General features: G+C 40.0%; 1 protein-coding gene across 1 annotated transcript in view; it reads left to right on the top strand.

The window, feature by feature from the left end:
• The window catches only part of LOC149232738 (double-stranded RNA-binding protein 6-like), a 50,371-nt gene extending 29,525 nt beyond the window's left edge, over nt 1-20,846 (top strand). Inside the window, exon 3 of the mRNA XM_089379483.1 lies at nt 19,408-20,846. Within this exon, the coding sequence (XP_089235609.1) occupies nt 19,408-20,279 (872 nt within the window). The 3' untranslated portion in view covers nt 20,280-20,846. The remainder of the gene's footprint in view (nt 1-19,407) is intronic.
• The last annotated feature ends 5,362 nt before the right edge of the window (nt 20,847-26,208 follow it).

Here is a 26,208-nt window from a genome sequence, read left to right on the forward strand (position 1 = left end):
CAGATGACAAGCCAAGACAAGAGGACACAGTGTTTGGCGAATGCCAAGGAAAAACCCCAATGTGGGGAAAACCATTTAATGAAATCTTCTTAGTATTCTTCAAAAGTTCAGCAGAGAGAGAGAGAGTACAATATACAAATTTACTTGCCCAATCACTGTAAAACAAGAAATCAAACTATAGTCAACAAGATGCCCAGTAAGTCAATGCTGGTCAAACCAACAGAAAGTCTCCAAATCAGCGTGGTCAAGCCCAGTCAACTCGGTGTCCATAGACAGTCCAAATCAGCCCAAAACAGTCTTGGAATTCTCAATGAAATTTGGTCAATGCAGGTCAACGCTGTGGTCAAAGTTGCTGCCGTCAACGTTGGTCAAGTTGCCCAAAAAATCTCTGTGTCTATGCTAGAATATGTTGCCTACGCAAATAGAGATTCTCCCACAAAAATCGCAGTCAAATGAAGTCAAACAATGCTGATCAACACTGGTCAAAGCTAGCCGCAACTCGGTCAACGCAGAGAACATAAATGCCCAGTCAAACCTTCGCACGTGTGGAGAAGAACAGGCTGCCTGTGATTTGTACGACCCAATTAGATGAAGAGAGAGAATGGAATGTTGAGTTGTGAATGTTCAAATGAGGAAAAGGCCTCTTCTATTTATACACAACGTTGAGGGTGAAGAGACACGTCGGTTGGGCTTCATGAACCTACATTAGACTTCTGGCCGACTTTGACAATTTGTCCATAGAAGAAATAAATTCATAATTCCATTTCTATTTGTCAGAATGAGATGATCTTTAAATCAATCCTGCACCTCTCGGAAAGAGGAATCCAATAAAAATATCATCTACATCATATGAGCTGTCCAAGATGGAGTTTGGCCCTAGTTGCCAATTTTAACACTCCCTCTCAACTAGGGAGAACTCCACCTGCCATACAATCTGTCAATCTATACCATCTCTGTCATCTCTGCTCTGCTCTGCTGAACCATGAAGAAATAATGAAGAATAAATGATCGAGAGTGTATCATACCACTCTCCACTGACTCGCAGTTAGTCTCCATTGATCCTAGATCAATATGAAACATCCTAGCATAGGGAGCACGGTAGTACATGAAGCATCCATCGGTAGTACCTTGGTACCTATCCTCATTTCCCAACTCATTGGCCAGATGAGAGGTACTTCCCATGAGTCCCGAACTGCATGGGTAGGATGTATCGACAGGAGAAGGTAAACCACTCATCCTACTCACATGCCATAGGAGAAGGTGAACCACTCATCCTATGCATATATCAACCATCATGGGGTATCACAGGGGAAGTTGAACCACTCACCCTGTACACAACGCACCACTAGGGGAAGGTGAACCACTCACCCTATGGTTTCTCATAGTTCCAAGAAGTACTTCAAGCCCCTCGGAGCTCCCAGAGCTCAATATCCAACTCAAACGGGACCCTCATAAGAGGGTCTCTCCATGACTCCAAGTCGTTCACGGAAGGTTAAGAATTTGACCTTCCCAGGGGCTTCGTAAGAATATCTGCGACCTGTTCATTAGTCCTTATGTGATGGAGCCTTATTGCTCCTCGTTGTACCATATCTCTGATAAAGTGGTACCTGATATCAATATGCTTGGAGTGGTCATGAACCACGAGATTCTCGGAAAGACGAATCCTACTTTGGTTGTTGCAATAGATCACAGTGGTATCCAGCACATGCCCAAACAATGCACTAAAGAGCTTCCTCAACCAAACAGCTCACTAAAGAGCTTCCTCAACCAAACAGCTTCACAGGAGGCCATACTAGCAGCAATATATTCGGTCTCGGCCGTGCTCAAAGCAACCGATTTCTACTTCCTTCTCATCCAGGATATCAAAACAAAACTTAGTGAGAAGCAACATCCAGATGTGCTCTTACAATCCACCACACTGCGAGCCCAGTCAACATCAAAATAACCATGGAGCCTCAAATTCTTGGCAATGTATCTCAGTCCATAGGTGATTGTGCCCAAAAGATATCTCAAGGGATTCTTGGCAACAATCCAATGTATGTGATGAGGCTCGATAATGAATTGACTCAATGTATTCACTGCAAAGCATATGTCTGGATGAGAGTTCACTAAGAACATCAGGGCCCCCACGAGTTGACAATAGTCAAAAGGATTTCCCAAATCGGGCCCAACAACACTTCTGCATAAATTCTTGTAGTTAAGTTCCATCAAAGTAGTCACAAACTTACAATCCACCATCCCAAATCTTTCAAGTAGCTTCATAATGTATTTTCCTTGGGAAAAGAAAATCTCACCTGACTTTTGCTAGACCTCGAAGCCTAGGAAGTAGTGCATCAATCTTAGGTCCATCTCAAATTCAGAAGCCAACTCCCTCTTGCATTGATAAATATGAGGGTCTGCACCAGTCAAAAAGAGATCGTCCACATAAAGTACCAGGATGAGAGGTCTATCATTTTCAATCTTAAAGTAAAGGTTCGGATCAACTTCACTTCTTGTAAATCCCAACTTCATCAGATAGTTGTTGATCCTCTCATACCAAGCCTGGGGAGCTTGCTTCAACCCATATAGGGCTTTCTTCAACCTGCATACATGCTTTTTTTGATCTTGAACTTCAAACCCTCGGATTGTTCTACATAGAATTCCTCCTTAAGTGAAACATGCAAGAAGGCGGTCTTGACATCCATTTGATGTAAATTCTTTTCTTGAGAGGCAACAAGGGCAATGATCGAATGGATGGTGGTATATCAGGCAACTGGTGTAAATATCTCATCGTACTCCACGCCTTCCTTTTGAGAGAAGCCTCGAGCAACAAACCTGGCCTTGAACTTTGCAGCACTTCCATCAGCTCCATGCTTGATCTTGTAGATCCATTTCTTGGTGACAACAGATTTGTCCTTGGGTCTAGGTACCACATCCCAGACATCATTCTTCATAATCGACTCATACTCTTCGATCATAGCATCCTTCCAAGCTAGGTGCTTCATAGCTTCTTCGAATGTGCAAGGCTCAGTTTGAACAATGGTGCTCATGGCAGCTAAGTACCCTTGATACCTTTTCGGCTTCTTACTTTCACGAAATGTCGCCCTTGGTGCAATATACCTCTCAGCATCTTCGAGAGTGTCCCTAAGCCATGAGGGTCTTTTTTTGAGGAGGAGGGTTCATGGGGAGGTGGATCAATGGGATCCATTGGTCCTACATCATCGGGCATCGGCTCATCCTGCGGTTCTCCCTCCTTTCCTGTATCAACTTCGTTGTCCTTCCTTGGACTAGGAAGGTTCCTAATTTTCCCAAGGGAAACATCTTCATGGAAGGTGACATTATGACTTATCTCCACTTCTCTTTGACCAGGCACATATATTCTATATGCCTTTAAAGTTTCACTGTAGCCCACAAACGTTCCTTTCTTCCCAGATGCATCCAATTTGCTTCTCTTTTCTTTCTGCACATGAAAATACATGGGGCTACCAAAAATTCTAAAGTGAGAAACATCAGGTTTCTTATCGGTGAACACTTATTCGGGAGTTTTGGAGTCCAATGCTTGATGTGGGCATCTATTTTGAACATACACAACAGTGTTGGCAACTTCTCCCCATAGGAACTTCGGAAGGCCTTGATCATGAAGCATGGCACGAGTGGCTTCTATAATAAAACAATTCATCCTTTTCGCAACACCATTTTGCTCAGGAGTATATGCGGTAGTAGTCTCTCTCTTAATGCCAACTTTTCTATAGTAGTCATTGAACTCATTTGATTCAAATTCGGTTCCATTATCTGTCTTCAATATTTTGATCTTCTTCCCTGTTCGATTTTTTACAAAGGCTTTGAAAGAGTGGAACCATGAAAACACTTTGTCCTTCTTCTTCAAGAAATAAATCCAAGTTTTGCGAGAGCAGTCATCCACAAAGATAACATGATATAAATATCCTCCCAGAGATGTCACAGGGAACATACCAGATAGATCAGAGTGAATCAATTGCAATTGCTATCACTTGAGGGGAATGGTCCCCTTGTATGTTTTCCTTCGACACATCCCTGACAAACACCTTCATGTTCTACTTTAAATTCGGGCATACTTGTCACCATCTTCCTTGCATCGGGTAGAGCCTTATAATGTAGATGAGCAAACCTCTGGTGCCATAATTCGGATTGAAGAGATGTATCGGAAGACATAGCTCCCAATGGACTTCATCCAACTTGATATCGACCATCAACCCTGAATCCAAGAGTAAATGCTTCTTTGAAATTTCTTTTCCAAACACATACCTTTCCATCAATGAATGCCACCTTAAATCTTTTGTCTTCCATTGCCAAGATTCAGGTTCTTCTTTAGATCGGGTACATAGAGTACTTCTTGTAGATGAATGGTGTTACCTTGATTCAATTGAAGAGTGACATTCCCAACTCCTTTCACGGGATATGTTGCATTGTCTCCAAGAATGATTTCCAAATTTGTATCCTTTTCTATTAGATTTGAAAGAGCTTCCTTATACCTAGTGAAGTGGCTTGAGGCACCTCTATCAATCAACCAATTTCCCAAGGTGTCCGGAGGAGAGGCAGTAGAGAGGGAGAATATAAATAAAATTATTTTTGCTTGTTATCTACAACATTAGATTCATCATACTTGGAGTTTCTTGATCTTTTGGGAGGTCGACCATTTCCATGATGAGTAGTAGGAGCATTCCTTTTCCTTTGAACCTGCCATTCCTTTGATTGTTGTTGCCCCTGAAATTGTTGCAGTTGTTGTCGTCATCATCCCAGGTGTATCCCTTTTATGAGGACACTCCCTCGCATAGTGGCCAAACTTGTTACAAATGAAGCATCTACCCTTTCGTCCATCTTTGAATCCCGGTCTTCCTTGACATTGCTTCTTTGAGCCTGCATGGTTTTTCTTTTTAGCATGAGCGGAGAATGCAGTAAGATCATTCCTATTTGAAGGCATGTCTCTCTCTATCATCCTTGTTTCTTCTTGAGTACATCTAGTCAACAATTCATCAAAACCTGGAGTCCGGTCATTGTTGAGGATAGTAGTGTTGAACACATCCCATTTATGAGGGAGACCTCCAAGGGCAATGAGAGTGAACTCCTTGTTAGCTATAACTTTTCCAATTGATAGAAGATCATTTTTGATTTCGGTGATCCTCATGAAGTAGGATTAGATATCTTCTCCTCTTCCCTTCTTTATGTCCTTCAACTTGTTCTTGGGAAAGAGTACTTGGTTTGCATTGCTAGCTTTAAAAATGCTAACCAACTTGTCATACATCTCCTTAGATGTGCCCAAATCGAAGATGTAAGCAACTAAGTGCTTATGAATAGAATTCTTGATGATCTTCTTAGCTTTGACTTCACCTTTCTTGTACTTTGTCTTAGTGGCAGCCGGTGCATTTGAAGGAGGTTCAGTAATCTTTCCCTGCACATAGTCCATAGCTTCATGCTCTTCCAAGGTCAAGTCAAGGGACATCTTCCATGCATGATAACCAGACTTATCATTGAGCTTGTCATCAGATTTGAAGTAAGATGAGTAGGGCATTGAATCTTGTCCTTGTCCAGCAAATCTCAATGATTGCTTTTCTCACTCTTGTTTGGGCTTTGTCTTCACTTCAGCTCTGATACCATGTTAATTTTAGATAACAATGGTATATTCTATGCTTTAGAGCAATTTACTTCAAATTTTCTTATTACCCCAATATCAATTTCCAGATTAGCAATCACATAAACATTGATAGGAAATGCAGATAGAACATAAACAATAAGCAGAAGACAAGCCAAGACAAGAGGACACAATATTAGGTGGATGCTAGGGAAAAACCCCAATGTGGGGCAAACCCTTTGATCAAATATTTGTATTATTCTTCAGAAATTCAGCAGAGAGGGAGTACAATATACAAAATTTACTTGCTCAATCACTGTAAAACAATGCAGTCAAACTGCAGTCAATAGGTGCCCTAACCAGAAAGTCAACGCTGGTCAAACCAGCAGAAAGTCTCCTCCAAATCAGCTTGGTCAAATCCAGTCATCTTGGCCTCCAAAGATAGTCCAAATCAGCGCAAAACAGTCCTGAAATTCTTAGTCAAAGTCGGTCAACGCTGTTGCAGTTAACGTTGGTCAACTTGCCCAGTAAATCTCGGTATTTGTGTCACAATATGCGGTCTGCCCAAACAGAGATTCTCCCACAAAAATAGCAATCAAATGAAGTCAAACAATGCTCGGTCAACGCTGGTCAAAGTTGGCTGCAACTCTCTTAATGCAGAGAACAAAAATGCCTAGTCAAACCTCCACACGTAAACCTTCACACGTGTGGAGAAGAACAAGATAACTGTGATTTGTACGATCCAATCAGATGAAGAGAGAGAATGGAATGTTGATTTATGAATGTTCAAGTGAGGAAAAAGCCTCTTCTATTTATACACAATATTGAGGGTGAAGAGACATGCTAGTTAGGCTTCATGAGCCTACATTAGACTTGTCGTCAACCTTGACAATTTGTCCATGCAAGAAATAAATTCAAAATTCCATTTTTACTTCGTCAGAATGAGATGATCTTTAGATCAATCTTGCACCTCTGGGAAAGAGAAATCCAATAAAAATATCATCTCCATTATATGATCTGTCCAAGATGGAGTTTGGCCCTAGTTGCCAATTCTGACAATAGCAAATGCTGACCAAGTCTACTTCATGTCAAATGGAGATAAAGCCAAAGGACTTCAGAAATTGACATGCCATTGAGTCCATTTGTTGTTGTTTTTGTTATCTCTCTTGGATTTCTTTAAGTCATTCAAAGGTGCAATTTTTGTACTGAAAGTAATCTTGAACAATTTCATACATCTCAATAGAGTTATCATGAGCACAATTAGTACTTGATAAGCAATTGCAATCAGATTAATCATAATCAAGAAAAAATAAAATAGCTATAAAACTAGAAACTAATTACACCAATGGGAAGTACATGAAAATAACACTTTCAAAAAACAACACCAAAGAAGGTGCATGAATGACAAAGAGGCCCTAAAAAGTTAGAAAAATTAGGTTTAGAGGGGGTTTTTAACCAAATTGAAAATAGGAAGCACAATAGTGAAATTTCCAGAAAATAATTGCACTAGTGTGTAGGGCACATAAAACACATCTTACAAAAATTCGCATTGAGAATGAACTCTATATGACAACATTATACTTATTTGAAATTTAAAAATCACCTTTAGAAAAGTGCAATGGAGGAGTTTCCTCCAAAGATGCTGACATGGAAGTGGATGTGGCACAAATGTTGTTGTGGCATTGTTGACTATGTAGATTATTAATGTGGTGTTATTGCGGCAATGACACATGGCAATAATGAATTTGCATGGTGATGATGTGGCACTATGGTATATGGATACATGGCTGGTAGGTTACATGGTAGCAAAACAAGTAGTTAGCAAACAAGTAGTTCTTTGGTATTCAACGATCCTAAGCTCTCATCGATACACCATTAGTTCAATAAGTTTGGCTCTGTCACTGTAACCAACCGTACATAGAAAGATTCCAAAGGACTATGCATAACTTATCCAATCCAACATCTGAGTCATCCGAGTGGCCTAATACCGCTATCGGTGGCGAACAGTCAACCGTAACCACTTTTGCAGCATCACCATCACCGTAAGTAACCACTTGACAGAAGTGGGCAAACAACTAACTTAGCTCCGCGGCTAGTAGATTCGTTCCCATTGAGTGCTTTCTTAGTAGTAGTCTAGGTGGCCGTATAAGCAAGTAGTAGGGTATAGGTAGGTTAGGTGACCGTGTGAGCAACAAATAGTAGTTATAGGAGCAAACGAGTGTTAGCCAAGTGGTCTAACAAAAAGTAAAACAAGTAACTAAAATAAGATAAGAGAAAATAATGTATATAGAAAATATCACAATATTTACGTCAAAACGATATATTGTCGAGTAAATATCGCGATATTTTCTGTTTTGAAAATATCGCAATATTTTCAAAATATTGGCTAAATATCTTAATATTTTCAAAATCTCGGCTAAATATCACCATCTTTTGAAAATATCGGCTAAATATCATTATTGCTTTATATGTTTAAAAATCTGGAAAAAATTGATTTTTTTTTTTTTTTGTTATGTTTGCCGATATTTTCGCCAATATTGCTGATAAGATGTTTTCAGGACCCTCGCCCATATTTTGCCGATACCAATATTTTCAACACTAGTAGTGGTAGTGGGCACTGCATGTCACTAGTGTTTGTGTGTCACTACAAGCGGGCACTGCATGTCACTAGTGTTTGTGTGTCAAAGCATGGTTGGTCCATGTGGTATTGTGTCTTGTGTGTCACTACCAGCGGGCACTGCATGTCACTAGTGTTTGTGTGTCAAAGCATGGTTGGTCCATGTGGTATTGTGTCTTGTGTGTCGCTACCAACGGGCACTGCATATCACTAGTGTTTGTGTGTTAAAGCATGGTTGGTCCATGTGGTATTGTGTGGTTGGTTAACCGTTAACCTTGGTCAAAGATAATTTTCGTGAGTCTCCTCCACATGGAGGGCACCAAGGAACTCTTATCCAAAGAGAATTGAACCACTAAAAGATGTTGCCAAAAAATACTTAACTGAAGAGTATTAACCCAAATGTAGAGGGTGATAGGGCTTGGCTGAGGGCATGAAACATAGCAAGGTGTGGCTCGCAAGCTTTAAGATAGAGGATGGTTTCAACAATTCCACGAATCGAAATATGCACACTTGCAATCTCAAAGTGGTTGAGACTATAAAACAAAGTATTTTGCCTTCCTCAAGAGTGGCTTGCATGGTTGGTGAAAGTGCTAATATAGCCCCCATCAGGGTTCAAGTCTTGTCAATGACATGGAAGTGCTTGCATGCACACTTGTGGATGCATGCCAGCGCACACAACAATAATTGGGGCTAGGTGCAAGTCCTATGTGACTTTATCTGAATAGATACCCCCTAGTTGCATCTGCTTAAATGAAGAACAAAATTGTATGCTAATGTTTCCCCTAAAATTCTAACTCTGGGCCTTTTAGCCTCAATAGTGATAAGAGGAGGCTTATTTTAAAAAATGTATTTTTCCCTCATTCAAATGTACTACTTGTGAATAAACCTTTATATTTGAGGAAAATGAAGGCCCTTTTTGACAAAACAAAAGGCAATCTGACTGTAACAAATGTTCCAAACTCAATGGATTGATCTCTTTTTCTCCACGTTGCATGGATATCGCTGAAAATGAATGGTATGCTAAGATCTTCAAGAGCTAATAAGAGGAGCTTCATATATGTGATGTTGAAAATGAATGATGAGTATTGAAGCTCTTCCAACACTCAACACCATGACAAGGTCTAATAATGAAAATAATAAAAAAGTCTTTGACATGCACTGATCCGCATTGGATCCATGAACATCATCAAAGTACCATAACTGTATCAAAATAGGACAGACTTCGAATTTATGAACACAGAGCGATCAGGAGACCTCTGAACAATGTTAGTTTGCATCTAGCGAGGAACGACGAGGACCTTGGTCAAAGCACGCTCACCGAGGTCCATGGAGACCGCACAGGAGGCAAAACTGGCACTTGGGAAGTTTGGATCGGGAAAAGGAGGCTATTTCTAATCGCGCATCGCTGGGTAAAACCCCTCGAGAAGGAAAGGCCCTGAGCGCTCGGTCGCATGGGAAGCCGGGAAACTGTGGGGAAAGCGCTAAGGCGAAAGGCGGGACCCGCGCTCCAAAACCAGCAGTATATCGGAGGCATCCTCGGGCGGTAAGTGGATTTGGCGAAAAACGAGCGATTCCATTTAGCGCATGACGCGTGTCCGGCGGATGAGAGAGAAAACCGCCTCTCATCACGCGCTAATGGTCGAGCAAGTCAACTGCGCGAAATGAGCAAATGTCGTAGGATCTGGGGGCTCCAGATCTAACGGTGGAGATTGCGCCCGATGGAGGAACCGGATTTGACAGGGGATTAAGCTGCGGCATAGAGAAGTTTGACGTCCAATTTGACGCTGAGTTGGCGGATGAGTCATTCCACAACGTAACCGAAAATACCGAACCGTCAAGGAAGAGCTGGCACAGTTCGTGAGAGGACAAGTGGCCACTCCCTGTGAGACGTTGGCGATGACGCAGAGGCAGGGAACTCCAAACGAATAGCAGCAGGGGAACTGAAGGGGCGGAAGAGGAAGCGAGCAATCATGAGACAAAATGGCTTTAAGCCATGAACAGACAAAGAACAGAACAAGGAGACAGAAGACAGGAGAAGAGAGGGAAAAAAGAAGACAGTGGAGCAAGAAGCAGGAAAAAGAGAGCCGAGCTGACCATAGGCAGCATTGAGCAGACAGAAAGCTTGAGAGGTTCAAGCAATCCCTGAGAGGATTTGTCGGGAATTGAGCACCACGTTGGGCTCCTCCCATTAAAGACCAGAGAGGTCAAGATCTGGTAAGGAAAAGAGTCTGTGCACTCTAGTGGCTTGGGTAATCCAAGAACTACCCTACCAAACATTATCTGTTTCAGGAGACTCAAATTGAGCTCCTCATTGTAAATCTCTGCTTTAAAGACACTATAAAAGAAGGCCACCAATGAACGCTGGACTGGAGATGTAGCCCTGGAGAATAGGGTGAACTCCTTATTAATTGTTGTGTTATTGTATTTGCTTACTGTGTTTCTCTCACTGTTTTCCATTTTCCAGTGTCTGTGTATTTTGAAATCTGATCGATCCGTTGCCTAAAATAACATAGACACACACCAGCACATGAGTCTGTAATACCTTCATTCATAAATTATTTAACTGAGATCACTCAAGAGTGATTTTTAGATCAAGTGGTATCGGAGCTTTAGGCTGTTAAGGTTAGACAAGTTTGTGTTGGTTTAGTTGTTGAATGCTAACTAGATCAAAGCTCAAGTTAGGAGAAGCAGAGTTGGTTGAAATTAATCCTGAAATTGGGAGAGTCTATTCTCAGAAGACAATGCCAGAAGAAGGTTTTGTAGGACCAGACCCTCAATTCATAGACAGTTTCCTAGCCATAAAGTCCATGGTAGAGGAAATGTATAGGGACTTTAGAAAACATGAGGAGGAAGATTCATCAGGCTTCAAGCAAGACAAGGGAGAAGATGAGTCTCACTTCCATGACCACTCAAAAGGAAAAGGGAAAGAGGAAAGCTTTCTCACATTTCCTAATAGCTCTGAACACAAAAAGAAAGCATCTTTAATCAAACTAGATGTTAAATCTGATTTACCTATACATGATGGAGAGTTGAATGCAGAAAAGTTGGACAATTGGATTAAACAAATTGATGTTTATTGCAGAGTGCAGAGTATCGATTTAGACAAGAGCAAGATTCAGCTAGCAAGCCTACGCCTTGGAGGAACTGTCTTAGTTTGGTGGGAAGGCAGGACCCAAGCTGACATGAAGAGACATGGTAAGACTATTTTTGTCTGGAGTGAATTTGTTTCTGCAATAAAAAAGCAGTTCTATCCATTGGTCTACATGCAGCAAGCCATGATGAGTTGGCAAACTCTTCGACAGTTGAAAGGGCAAAGTGTGCAAGGGGACACTCAACAATTTAGAAAGAGAGCATTGATTCTAGGAATCTCATTAGACTCACCTGAGACTCTGTTGAATTACATTGGTGGTCTACATAGTTACATGAGGCACACTATCCTCATGTTTAATCTCACTAGTATAGATGAGGTATTTGTACAAGCTACTCATCTAGAAGCTAGAGGAAAGAATGGAAGTCCAGAAGTTGGGGGACCATCCCAACCCATTGCAAGCAAGAATAAGGAGAAAAGAAAGCAGAAATGGAAAGCAAAGAACGCTAACACTGCACAAAAGAGTAAAGCTTCATGCACTCATTGTAAAAAGGATGGGCATGATGATGAGCACAGTTGGATTCTATGTCAAGCGCTGAGACCTAAGAAGTTTGAGGGCAAGAAGAAGAAGATTGTTGCAGCAATTCAGAAGGATTTGGGGTCAGACTCAGGTGATGAAACAACTATTGCAGCCACAGGTATAAAAAGTAATAATTCTGAAGCATCTACTAGTAATTCTGCACAATCTATTATTGATGAAGAAAATGAGAGAAAAAAACATGAGCTTTTCCATATTCGAGTTATTTCCAAACATCAAAAGATTGATACTTTGTTTGATAGTGGCTCACAAGTAAATTTAATTTCTGAAGCAATTATAAAGAAGTTGGGATTAGTAACCACACCTCACAAGAAACCAAACCCATTAGGATGGTTGAATGATAAAGCACAACTACAAGTGATTAGACAGTGCAAACTCAAGTTTTCTTTTGGGTCAACATTTGTAGATGAGGTTGAGTTAGACACAATTCCTTTGGATATATGTGGAATTGTTTTAGGAAGTCCTTACTTGTATGACAAAAAAGCTATTTTCTATAGAGCTAAGAACAAGTATCTACTTGTCAAAAATGGAATCGAATACTTTGTAAGAGCTCATAAGTTCAAGAATAATTATACTCTCATAAACTCAGGGCAGATGAAACAAATGATAAATTCATGTCAACAATTCTTACTGATGGTTGTAAAGGAAAAGAAACCTGATAAAACCAATGTATTTGAAGGCTATGATGTTGAACATCAAGCTAATTTAGAAAAAGTTGTTTCAGAGTATGATATCTTGTTTCAAGAACCTAAAGGTATCCCACCCAAAAGGGAAATAGTGCATGATATTATTTTGCACCAAGATGCTCCATTGCCTAACATTGGAATGTACAGGTTGTCTTCTTTAGAGAATGCTGAAATCAAGAAGCAGGTGCAGGAGTTGCTCGAGAAAGGGTTTATCAGACCTAGCACATCACCTTGTGGGTCACCAATCGTTTTGGTGAGAAAGAAAGATGGCTCGTGGAGAATGTGCATTGATTACCGAGCACTGAATAAGATAACAATCAAAAGTCGTTATCCCCTTCCTCGCATAGATGATCTTTTAGATCAATTGAAGGAAGCTGTTTATTTTTCCAAGTTAGACTTGCACAGTGGATACCATCAGGTCAGAGTTGCAGAACAAGATGCATGGAAGACTGCTTTCAAAATAAAGCAGGGATTGTATGAGTGGCTGGTTATGCCTTTTGGCTTAACTAATGCTCCTGCTACTTTCATGAGATTAATGAATGATGTACTAAGACCTTTTCTTCATGATTTTGTTATTGTGTATCTGGATGACATTCTGATATTTAGCAAAACATGGGAAGAACACTTAAAGCATGTTAAGCAGACACTAGATGTTTTGAAAAGAGAAAAACTTTATGTTAAACTCTCAAAATGTGAATTTGGGAAAACATCTTTGAATTATTTGGGTCATATAGTAGGGGGTGGTGAATTGAAGATAGATCCCTCTAAAGTGGCAGTCATTATAAACTGGCCTAAACCCAAATCTGCTACAGAAGTTAGTAGCTTCTTAGGGGCAGCACTGTGTTGGAGGAAGTTCATTTCCAACTTTTCCTTAATTGTAGCGCCCTTACATGCTTTAACAGGATTGAACAAGGTGTTTCAGTGGGGAGGCAAACGGCAGAAAGCCTTCGACACCTTGAAAGAAAAGATTAGTACAACACTTGTACTAGCACTGCTTGATCTTCAAAGACTGTTTGAGATCCAAACAGATGCCAGTGACTATGCCATGGGAGCAGTGTTGACACAACACGATAAACCCATATGTTATCATTCTGAGACATTTAATTCTGTAGTAGTTAACTATCCTACATATGATAAAGAATTGTATGCATTAGTACAGAGTGAAAAAGTGGAAACATTACTTAAATGGGCAAAGAGACAGTAATACACACTGATCATCAACCACTTCAATATTTGCACTCCCAAACTAAGTTGCAGCGATCAAGACGCTATAGATGGATGGGTTTTCTACAACAATTTCATGTAGTCATCAAATATAAAAAGAGCATAGATAATAAAGTTGTAGACATGTTGTCAAGACTCATTATAAATGCATCTACTATACTTAAGCATAATTTTGTGTTACATGAGAACTACATTGAACAATATGCTCTAGATATAGACTTTAAAGATGTATATGCAACTTTAAGTCAAGGCAAAAGAGTAGAAGAATTGGACTATCATGTAAAGGACCGATTCTTGTACCATTGTGAGAAGTTATGCATTTCACAAACTGAAAGAGTAAAGATAATTCGAGAAGCACACACTTCTCTAATATCAGGTCACTTTGGGGTAAGTAAAACAGTTGCACGACTGCAAAGATTTTGTTATTGGCCAAAAATGAATGAGATAGTTTTTAGATATGTAAGAGGGTGTACTATGTGTGCTAAAAGCAAGCCCAGCAATAGAAAACTAGGCTTGTACACTCCATTACCAGTTCCTTCTCACCTTTGGGAAAGTGTTTCCATGGATTTTGTTGGAGGATTGCCTAAATCTAGGAAAGGTCATGATTATCTGTACGTTGTTGTGGATAGGTTCAGTAAAATGTGTATTTTGATACCCTGTAATAAACAGATTACCGCTGAACAAACTGCAAAACTATTCTTTGAACATGTATGGGCTCATTTTGGATTACCCACTTCCATTGTATCTGATCGAGACACCCGATTTGTGGGGAAGTTTTGGTCATGTTTGTGGGAACTGATGGACACCAAATTGAAAAAGAGCACCGCTTTTCATCCACAAATTGATGGTCAGACCGAAGTAGTTAACAGGCAGTGATCCAGTTGCTTAGGGGATATTGCAGCAAACATCCTAAGCTTTGGGATGAACATTTGTGTTATGTGTAGCATGCTTACAACAGAGCAAAAAATTCTTCTACCCAAAGATCTCCTTTTGAGACCTGCGTTGGTTTCACACCAAGGTCTCTTTTGGATTTTGTCTTTGGTAAAGACATCACAGTTGAGGGACACAGTTATGTGGACAGGGCAACTAGGTTCATTGAACAGATCCAAGAGATCCACCAGGCAGTACAGGAACAACTGGAAAAGTGCCAAGTCAAATACAAGGCAAGGCATGACAAGCATCAGATGGAGCATAGTTTCCAAGTTGGTGACCAAGTCTGGCTGTACATCAGCAAGGACAGGATGCAAAGTGAAGGTAAAAAGCTAAAGCCGATCAGGTGTGGACCTTTCAAGATACTTGAGAAGATTGGTGAGAATGCTTTTCGCCTTGATCTACCAGCTTACATGCACATCTACTCAGTCGTAAATGCAGATTGCTTGAGATTGTTTGAACCTTCACTAATTGAGGATCCCGAAGAGTAGAGTCAATTACCTTCTATTGATGACCTGCTACCTGAATATCTTAATGAATTGCAAGAAGACATAGTGCTGGACAGGAAGGTGAGGACGACGCGCAGGGGAGATGTTGAGTACCTCAGAGTTGGGCTCAAGGGGTCAAAGCCAAGCAACGCAAAGTGGATAGAGATTGGACAAGTGAGACAATTGTACCCTCACTTAGTCGATGCTTGAAAACCAAATTTTGGTGGTCCAAAAGCTTCTTCAGTGGGAAGGCCGTGATCCGAATTGGATCCATGAACATCATCAAAGTACCATGACTGTATCAGAACAGGACAAACTTTGAATTAATGAACACGAGCGATTAGGAAGACCTTTGGACAATGGCAGTTTGCAGCCAGCGAGGAACGATGAGGACCTCGGTCAAAGTGTGCTGACTGAGGCCCATGGAGACCGTGCAGGAGGCAAAACTGGCACTTGGGAAGCTGACCGAGGCCCATGGAGACCGCGCAGGAGGCAAAACTGGCACTTGGGAAGCCCAGATCGCTGGGCAAAACCCCTTGAGAAGGAAAGGCCACGAGCGCTCGGTCGCATGGGAAGCCGGGAAACCGTGGGGAATGCGCTAAGGTGAAAGGTGGGACCCGCGCTCCAAAACTGACAGTATATTGGAGCATCCTTGGGCGGTAAGTGGATTTGGCAAAAAACGAGCGATTCCATTCAGTGCACAACATGTGTTCGGCGGATGAGAGAGAAATCCGCCTATCATCGCACGCTAACGGTCGAGCAAGTCAACCGCGCGAAATGAGCGAATGTCGTAGGATCTGGGGGCTCCAGATCTGATGGTGGAGATTGCGCCCGATGGAGGAATCGGATTTGACAGGGGATTAAGCTGTGAAATAAGAAGTTTGATGTCCGATTTGACCGCTGAGTTGGCGGATGAGTCATTCCACAATGTAACCGAAAATACCAAACTGTCAAGGAAGAGCTGGCGCAGTTCGTGAGAGGACAAGTGGCCGCTCCTTGTGAGACGTTGGCGACGACGCAGAGGCAGGGAACTCCAAACGAACAGTAGCAGGCGAACCGAAGGGGTGGAAGAGGAAGCGAGCAATCATGAGACAGAATGGCTTTAAGCCATGAACAGACAGAGAACAGAACAAATAGAAGACAGGAGAAGAGAGGGAAAAAAAAGAAGACAATGGAGCAAGAAGCAAGAAACAGAGAGCTGAGCCGACCATAGGTAGCATCGAGTAGACAGAAAGCTTGAGAGGTTTAAGCAATCCTTGAGAGGATCTGTTGGGAATTGAGCACCACGTTGGGCTCCTCCCATTAAAGACCAAAGAGGTCAAGATCTGGTAAGGAAAAGAGTCTGTGCACTCTAGTGGCTTGGGGAATTCAAGAACCACTCTACCAAACATTATTTGTTTCAGGAGACTCAAATTGAGCTCCTCATTGTAAATCTTTGCTTTAAAGACACAATAAAAGAAGGCTACCACTGAAAGCTGGACCGGAGATGTAGCCCTGGAGAATAGGGTGAACTCCTTATTAATTGTTGTGTTATTGTATTTGCTTACTGTGTTTATCTCACTGTTTTCCATTTTCCAGTGTCTGTGTATTTTGCAATCTGATCGATCCGTTGCCTAAAATAACATATACACACACCAACGCATGAGTCTGTAATACTTTCATTCATAAATTATTTAACTGAGATCACTTAAAGTGATTTGCAGATCATGCACTCAAAAGACATTCATAGCTATTGCAAGCTACTTCAATCTTCAAACAAAAACAAAGTTAGTGATTTGAATTAACAGGTGGGCAACCATATGGAAGAATATCATAGAGAAATAGCTCACATAGATCAAAGATAAAGACACCATGATTTACATGGTAAAATCCTCAAAAAGAAGGAAACATTAGTGGAACAACATGCACTACTGTGTTATGCTCAAAGATGGCTTACATCAGTACTCTACTCTCTGTCATGTGGCATCACACTAGTGTCTGGCCATCACCGTCATATGATCTTCCATTATCTTTAAATATGATCTTCTATTATCTTTAGACAGAGATTATGGACTAATAAGGTGATAAGACACATATCAACTGTTTTGAACACTGAGAACACGAGGACCGTTGGATCACTTACGCACAAGATAAAATGGTGACCATCGGATAACTCAAATAAAGAATTACACCAATGAAACATACTAGAAGGCACATGTGAGTAGTATATTAGATCAAGTTGGTCGTAAGCCATCCTTAATGTGTAATATCATAATGCTGAAAGGGTTGGTATTGCCTTGTCCAAAGCTAGAAAGGCTGGTTCTCATGGTCCCTCTAACTTAAATCTGTGAGAAACTTACCTTTGTGTAGCTCAAGCAAGTGAGTGAGAACCTAACTGGTCTAGGCCATACCTCCAGCTCAGGTAAGGTCACATAACTTTGCTGTGTATCCAGATGCCCTTGAATGCCCCATGTGATTTGTATGATGGTTGTGTCATCACTTGTTCATTCTTTTAGGTTTTGTCATATGGTTGGATTCAGGTTGAACTAATGGCTGTTGTGATGAGAGATTGCATCAAATTTAGTTCCTCCATGATCTACTCGATCACGTGGAAGCTGGGAAAACATAGCTATGCTGCAGAAGAGACATGAAAGATAGAGCAGCTGAAAAATTAGAAAAATTATCCACCATTTTGGGGACAAAGAATGGGAAAGTATGCTTTGTATATGATCAAAAGAATGTTGTTTGTAGTTTGTTGACAAGTATGATCAAAAATTTCAAAAGGATTCCAAATCACGTGGAAGATGAATATCATTATTTTAACTACGGCAATTTCCTTTCTAAATTTCGAAGGCTTTCTGCAAAATAGTCTTGACGAAACAAAGTTGCTATCCAAAACTTGATTTTTGCTGCAAAGAATTTTCTAAGCAAAACTCCATTTCTTCTCCACCAAAATTCACACTCGCATTGGATCTTTGAGTAAGACACGTCCCTTGTCTGTCTGGTCAAGAAAAAATTTGCAATTTGATCTTTTAAAGTTTTAATGAAACTATGTTGAATCATGTATGTAGTCGGAAGGAAAAATCGTAGAGGAAATTCATTGTGGCCTCCAAACCAAGAATCAAGAAAATTTTTGCTCTCATCTTTCAGTAAAATGATTTGTATGGGTATGTGTCAGGCATTTAACTTGTTATGTGAAAATACATATGTTGTCATGAGTATGTCAATTTCCACGATAGATATTTCCATGCTTATTGATTTGAAAATTTGGTGTATTTGTTAAAAATGTTTTTCCTAGTTAGCTTATTTGGTGCCTAGACACTATCCCAAGAGCTAACCTTGACCTGTCATGTTTACTGTGTTTCCACTTCATGTTTGAAATACATCCAAATATTTCAAATGCTTCAACTTAACTGATATCTACATCTTTCCTGCCTTTCCCCAATTACTTGTAGTTTTTAGTAAAACACATGCAGTGCACATCTTTTAGTTTAGATGTGTTCATAGTGGTATCTTTCTTTACTGTTTTTGCTATTGTTAGACAATGCTATTCAAACATGAAACAGGAGTAACTTCAGAGTTATTTTTCAAATTTTTACTGTTTTCTACAATTCTGTAGCTCTATCCTTCTTCCTTTCTTTCTTCCTTCTATGGATTATATTGAGAATTTTCCTGCATTGGACAAGTTGGTTTATAACTATTATTTTCTATTGGCATACATAGCAACCATGATTTGTGTCTGCAGAATGGATCTTGTCTTTGTATTTAAAGTTTCACGTCTGATTTTGAACTATAGGTAAGATTTATCTGAGCATTTTATTTTTGGATAATAAGTAATACCTTTGTTTTTCATATTGTGTTTCTGTTAATTTTTATTTTCATTCATTTTGCATATATTCACAATTTTCCATGTGTTCTTGTTTAAAGTCCTTAGCATTTCTCGTTTTCCATACTTTTCAGTTGCTGTATCTCTAGTACCTGGTAACATGCATTCATGTATAATTTTTTCTTTCTTCCCGGATGAGAGGATGTCATAGGTCTAACAATGACATTGTGAATCATCAACTGTGTTTTTATCTCAACCCTTGAAATTTGCTCCTCTTTTGGATTTTTTTTTTTACATAATACAGTGTCAATTATGTCTTTATGCTGGACATTTTCGTTGTAATGAAGTTTGGAAAAATATTTGTTGTGCAATTTTCTTCTGCAGTTGGAAGTCAGTCTGGTTCAACATCACGAAGCTCTGAAAATGAAGGAAGTGATGAACAAGAGCAAGCTGTTATAGCTCGTATTTTAGCAACTAAGCACAGAGAAGAGAAGGGTGCATCTGCTTCTCATAGCAAAGTGCAGAGACTTCCATCAAATGCAAGTAAAAGCAGAGTTAACCCCCTTTGGGATGGTTCAGCACAGCCCATTGGTGATATGATTGCACCTTATAATGCTAGAGGATGGGTTGCATTCGAATTCAATGGTGATGCAGCACAGACTCAAAGATTTCTTGGTACTCAACATAGTAATCCTTCAAGATGTAGGCCATATTACCCGCCATTTGTTTCACATGATGGGCAGACTTCACTTGCTGGCTGTGGACAATCACTTGAGATTATACCCTCAAACAGGGTAATTTCCAACAACTCAAGACAGTTGGTTCCTGTACAGCTTAGTAGCACTCATTTGATTTCTCAGAACAGACAAGAGGTCAGCATTCCACTGGATGAGCACCAGAGGGACGAAGAAGAATGGTTTAGAAGCCCAGGATCAAGTTTGGCTGTACGACCTGGAACCGTTGGAACTGGCATGCCATTTAGGGCTGCTTCAACAAATACTTTGTACAATCTTACAGGTTGGTCTCATCCAGCGCAATGGTTGAACATGCATCCAGCACCTACTGTGATTACGCGTCCTTATGGGTTGGGTGCACCTGTCTCTTTAGCACCTCCTGTTAGAGTTCGTTCTGCAGTTGCTGTCAGTTCAGCACCACCACGTGCATCTAGACATGAGGAACATCGAAATGAGTTGGCTGACGAACAGGCTGGACCACACCAAGTTTTAAATGAGATGAGCTCTTTGAAATTGGAGTAGTACTCACAATTGTCGATTTGACTATCCAGCTTTCTTGATTGTTCTGTGGAGTTTCTTTGGAATAGTTGGGGGGGGGAGCTTTCCTACCTTTTGTTAATTAGATTTAGTTGCTTCTAGTTCTCTCATGTACCATGTAGATTTTTTTATCATCATATTTAACCTTTTTGAGCATCGGTACCTTGCTTACTTTCCGGTGATAACCTTGAAGATGGAGGGTTCTATCAGCTGCCGTTCTATTTTTATCAGATTTTCGTGGTATACTTAATCCTGTGTAGAATATCCTTCGAGATAAATCTTGTTGATAATTTCTTTACCCTCTGGATAATTATAATAAAGAGTATATGGAAGAGGTTTGGGATGGTTGATTTTGTTGATTTATTGCCTATTGTAGAGGTTAAATTTGTATTTTGCAGTTCTGAACTGCCACTTAAAAAGGCTTGATATTCACGTTTGATGGGGGAGCAGGTGTTTCTCTGTATTTCCACCGTTTCAGAGGAGATTTTGTTGATGTAAAACGGTATTTATAACTGAATAAAACCAATCTGCCTCTCGCAGTGGAGACGACAATATGTTTTATCATAATCGTTAGGTGCAGATTTAAGAATTTGTTTGATGGTGGGGGATGCCATTTTAAAGTTTTCTTTTTAATTTTGAACTGAAAAGTGTTGAAAAGTACTGTGTTTTGCAATTACGTTCTGGAGATTTTTGTTTTATTCTTTTAGGTTGAAATAGTAAGCTTGTTTCGATATCTTAAATTTCCATGTTTCTTATCTGCTTGGAATCCTGTAATATGACATATGAGAGTTGGCTTGGGAATTGTTTTGAAATGTATTTTCAAATAAACGAGTTTGCTTCCTTCCAACTTCTTAGAGCATTTATAGAACTGTTGTGATCAGTCTATTGCATTTTATATGGGCTGTCACTATAATATCATTTTTATCGAATGGTTGATTGTGATATGAAAGATATTCTAACAGATTTTATGACCCGCTTCTACATTTCAAGTTATTTTCTTGAGAAAATTATTTTCTTAACATCAAATGGGAAAATTTAGCTTCTTGCTTTGGGTGTAGATATAGACAGCTGTCTTTGTTGGGTTGGACTCTTATCCAAGCAATCGAGAATAGTATCAATAATTCTAGGATCAGCATGCCATTTGGGACGAACATGGCCAACCAAGAATTTTGGTAACTGCAAACAGAAAAAAAGTATGGTGGAAAGATCCTAGTCATATTTGGTGTTATTGCCGAAATACTCTTATCCTTGGTTGATTCATTTACAACTCACAAGCCATGCTTGTGCCAAGAAAGAAGATGCTCACAAAACCTAATCCCTAAACTATACGTGGTCGTAACATAAATGGCCACAAGCTTATGGCTTCTAGGCAAAGCCAACTAAATGCTGCAGGCATGCTTCCAAATTTCATATCTTAAAAAACAATCAGGACTTTCACTCTCACAGGGCAAGCTACAGAGTGCAAGCTTAACAATTTAAGCAGCAAATCATTTTAGGAGAGTGCTGGTTCTAAACGACATAATCTCAAGTGGTAGTTTCTCAATAAAGTTTTTGTCATGCTATTGAATTAATAGTCGTACATTAATCTAATGTAACTAGAAATGATAGGGATTGCCATTTTTGTATTTAAATGCCATGATGTTAACAAGATACTAGGTAAGCTACTCGTGCAAGCTTCACAATTCATGCAGCAAAGCATTTTAGGAGGATGCTTGTAATGTCCCTGAGTGCGAGCTTCACAATTCATGCAGCAAAGCACTTTAGGAGGGTGCTTGTAATGTCCCCGAGGAATTAATTGTTAATTGTTAATTGGCCCAAGGGGCAAAGTCGCTTATCGATCCCCGTAGGCTATGGTCCTTGATAAAAGGGAAAAACCCCAAAATACCCAATGTTTGGGCAAGTTTGGGGCAGCTGGGGCGAAAAGGCCCAAAGTTGAGGTTTGATGTGAACCTCACTCAATTAATTAAGGAAAAAATCCCCCCCAAGGAAGCCTATAAATACAAGAGGGTTGGTTCATTTGAAGCATGACTTGGATTGGATCATCTATCTCTGATGGGTTGGGTTCATTTGAAGCATGACTTGAATTGGATCATCTTTCTCTGATTTTTTTGAGCCTGAGGCTCTGAGGGTTTTAAGACCCTTCTCCTTCTCAAGTTTCTGTGGAGGTGATTCCGCCCTAGCTAGTCTTCTCTCTACTAATTTCAGTGGTGAAAGATTCCACCCTAATTAGTCATCATCCTTCGTTTATTTTCTGTCATCTCTGTTTTTCTGTCATCTCTGTTTTGGAAGGTAGTGGAATTTGGCATAAAAGAAGATTGTCTGGTCCAACAATTCCGTAGCACCCCGAGTCAGATTATTTGGGGTTGGACAGGATTGAAGTACTCTGAATCAGGAGCTACAGGACCGAACTGTTAGGGCTTCAGATCTTCACAAAAGGGCAGCCGAGGTCACAGCAGATAACTCTAACCTACTGTGCCATTCCATATGTGGATTATATTCTGTACAACGAACTGTTTCAGGGTGTTTCTGAGGATATACGCCATTATTCTGGGCCACAGGGCTGAGAAATTGTGAACTGTTCTGCGGATCAGCCAGAGCAGAATTGACCGGTCAAGGTAGCAGTCAAGCGGACCTGGGAGGTGAATTTGTACAACGATAAAATAATTATTCCGCAAGTCTATTAAGATTTGGGATCATGTGTTGATTAAAGTTGTGGGTTTACAGTGTGGATAATAGCCACTGTTGAATTAATTAGGGAATTTTGGACTAAGGCTTAAGTACTGTTGGGGGTGTAACAGCCCTAGTAGACAGTCGTGGATCAATATATTCCATTGAAATTCTATATTGTCTATCTCTAGATCAGTTTTGCAATTGACGTTTTATATCCATTCACTGCTGCATTGTAATAATTATTATGGCAAAATTGTGAGTAATATTGTGTTATTCATAACTTTTGATTTAGACAGTTTATCATGTATTGAACTTTAGCCAGTATATCAGAGATTTATTAGACAGCGTAGTAAAAACAGAATAAAACATCACACATAAACAACACACAGGAACACCAAGATATAAGGTGGAAACTCAATGTGGGTAAAAACCACTTGCTGTTGTCGTCTCTGTCTTCTTTTAATAATAAGAAAATCTGTTTACAATGTTATACTGGTGCAAACTCATACCAGTACGCAGACATCCACCTGCAGAAGGCTACAAACTTCTCTGTTCTCCAGCTACCACTGGAAGGGAGCTATGACTCCCTAGCTCTTGTACTAGCCAATATGTTTACTAGTACGTAGGTGCCAGCTTACAGAAAACTCCACTCTTCTACCAGGGACTACGTTTCATGAATTTTCACACTGGATACTCTTGGAACACAACATCACAATTTGAAGGCCACGTTTCATCCAATTTTCATATTGGACCCATCAACAACATTGAAGCTCAAAAATTAATCACCACTGCAATACAACCATCAAATACATCTTGCATCAACCAATCACTGAAACTCAAACATCACAACTGAATCAATCACTCTCACAACCCATCATCACTGTAGCAAATCACAATCAATCAATCTGATCATTCAGAATACTGTCACCAGAATACAGTCACCAGAACCCAAAGCAGAACCCAAAGCTCTGTAACAGCAAACAGAAGCAATTGAAACATACTTCATAAGGTATACACCACTTCTATGTGTCGAACTTGTGTGTATATGCACTTTTATCAAAGCCAACCAGCATACACATCTGTAAATATTAATTCATAATTTTGCAGTGATTCCAGATTTCAGTTATACCCAGATCATAATATTTACAGAATAATACATGCGTCAGTTATTCAGATCTAGACTATACATGATCAAACCACGTAATGATAATTCATTTCAAGCCTTAAGATCCCGATCCATCATTAGATCTTATCCCTCATCAACTGCTAAGGTTTATCCTTGGTTCAGATCCAACAAAACACCATAAGCCAACAACCTGCATACTAGATCTCACACTTCATCAGATATTTGATACTTACACTCCTTGGCCTAATGATTTTCTCCTCTTTATATAGTTTTAGGCTTTTTCAATACCTTGGATCAAAACCACTTAGGACCAATACCTTGGACCAAATACCTAGGGTCAATACTGCAGGCCAAATACTATGAATCAAAATACCTTGGACCAAATACTTCGGACCAAAAACATATACACGTTTTTCTTTCTGTGAAAGTGCGTGTACATATACGCGACTTGTGTTCAGGGAACCTGCGTGTATACCCAGCGTAGTCAAGGCGAACCTGGGTATACCTCTCTTTCTTCATTCTTTGTAGTCTGATATGTAATTCTTTGCTGTTGACATGCTGTGTTGTGAGCTTTCATCTGAGTGAGTTGCGATCAAGGACAACACCTATATCATAATGCCAACAAACAATATATTTGGTAAACTGCTGAGTGCAAGCTTAACAATTTACGCAGCAAAGCAATTTAGGAGAGTGCTAGTTCAAAACAACATATCAAGACCTGAATCTCGAGTGGTAGCTTCTCAATAAAGTCTTTTGTCATGCTATTGAATTAATAATCATACATTAGTGTAATGTAACTAGAACTGATAGGGATTTCCATTTTTATGTTTGAACGGCATGATGTTAACAAGATACTAGGTAATCAAGCAATCGAGGATAAGTAGACAAGAATCTTATGTTCCCACTTTCAATACTGTTAACATTGATGCACAAATGAAGAACAGAGGGGGTGTTGTTTGCAACACAGCCATATGAAAACTGCTTTTAGACAGGAATTGGCTTCCTCGTGCACCACAGCAGAATCGAAGAAAACAGTTTTATTAGGAGAGCAGGGTTGAAATAGTAGGCATGATTCTCTTTAATCTGGCTTTGCCAGAGCCAGGCGGAGCCTGAGTCAACAATTGAAAGCCTGGCCTCTTAATCAGATAGAACCTTACAGAGAAACGGAAAAAGTCTAAAAACTAATAGTAGCCAACCAATATGGGAACTGGGCAGCCGCCTTCTTTTCTGTACAGCCATCCATTCTCCCGAACCCAGAGACAACTAGACATCTCCTGAAAACTTACAGGGCTGATCCATTGGGTCAAAAAGGCTTTTCTTACTTTCGATTCTGAATGGTTATATGATTAATTCAAATTCACAGGGTGACTCTTTGAATGCAACAAACAAGCTTTCCTTCCCTGGTCTAGCAAAGACAGGGCCTGATTAATCATTCATCTTGTTCACTGGTTGCCATATTCAAGTTCAATAATATGTCAAAAGCAGATTTCTATAAACTTAGAGATCTTTGGTGACGTGATAGGTTGCCTTATTTGTTCAATATTGGTTGTTTTTGTCTCCTGTTGTTGGGTTATATTCAGTGTTCATTGTTGCCCAAACGATGGTGGGTAAGTAACCAAGTATATGAAATAGGATTACCGCTGAAACTTGTTATAAACATATTTCATTCGGACGATATATGTATTTCAGGATTGTCGGGAAGTTATGCCTCATGCTTTCAGGATTGTGGGGAAGGTATGCCTTGATGCTTGCTTGAGCGTCCTCACAGAATCTCTGGAGTTGGTGCTGAGTCTTGAGGTGCTCAATACTTACGATGCAAGTAACATATGAAAAAATAGCTAATAGAAAATGATTAAAAAGTGATTTTCTACGTGAAAGACATTTTCGTGCACAGTAAGAATTGACGTAGTTTGGAGTTAATTGGCTAAAACTCGGGTAGACACAGCACTACACCTAAAATGAAATAAAATAATTATAAAAATGGAAGGGGGAATGCATGCTGAGACAAACTACGTCACAATTTTCAGCTACGAGAAGACAAATTTACAGTAAGGATTGACAAAGTGTGGAGGTGATTGTCTAAAATTGGGTAGGAAAGGTATGCGGAGACAAACATAG

The sequence above is a fragment of the Pinus tabuliformis genome, chromosome J (genome assembly GCF_031772625.1).
Source record: "Pinus tabuliformis cultivar Carrire ecotype Pingquan chromosome J, CPIR1, whole genome shotgun sequence".
Classification (NCBI taxonomy): Eukaryota; Viridiplantae; Streptophyta; class Pinopsida; order Pinales; family Pinaceae; genus Pinus; species Pinus tabuliformis.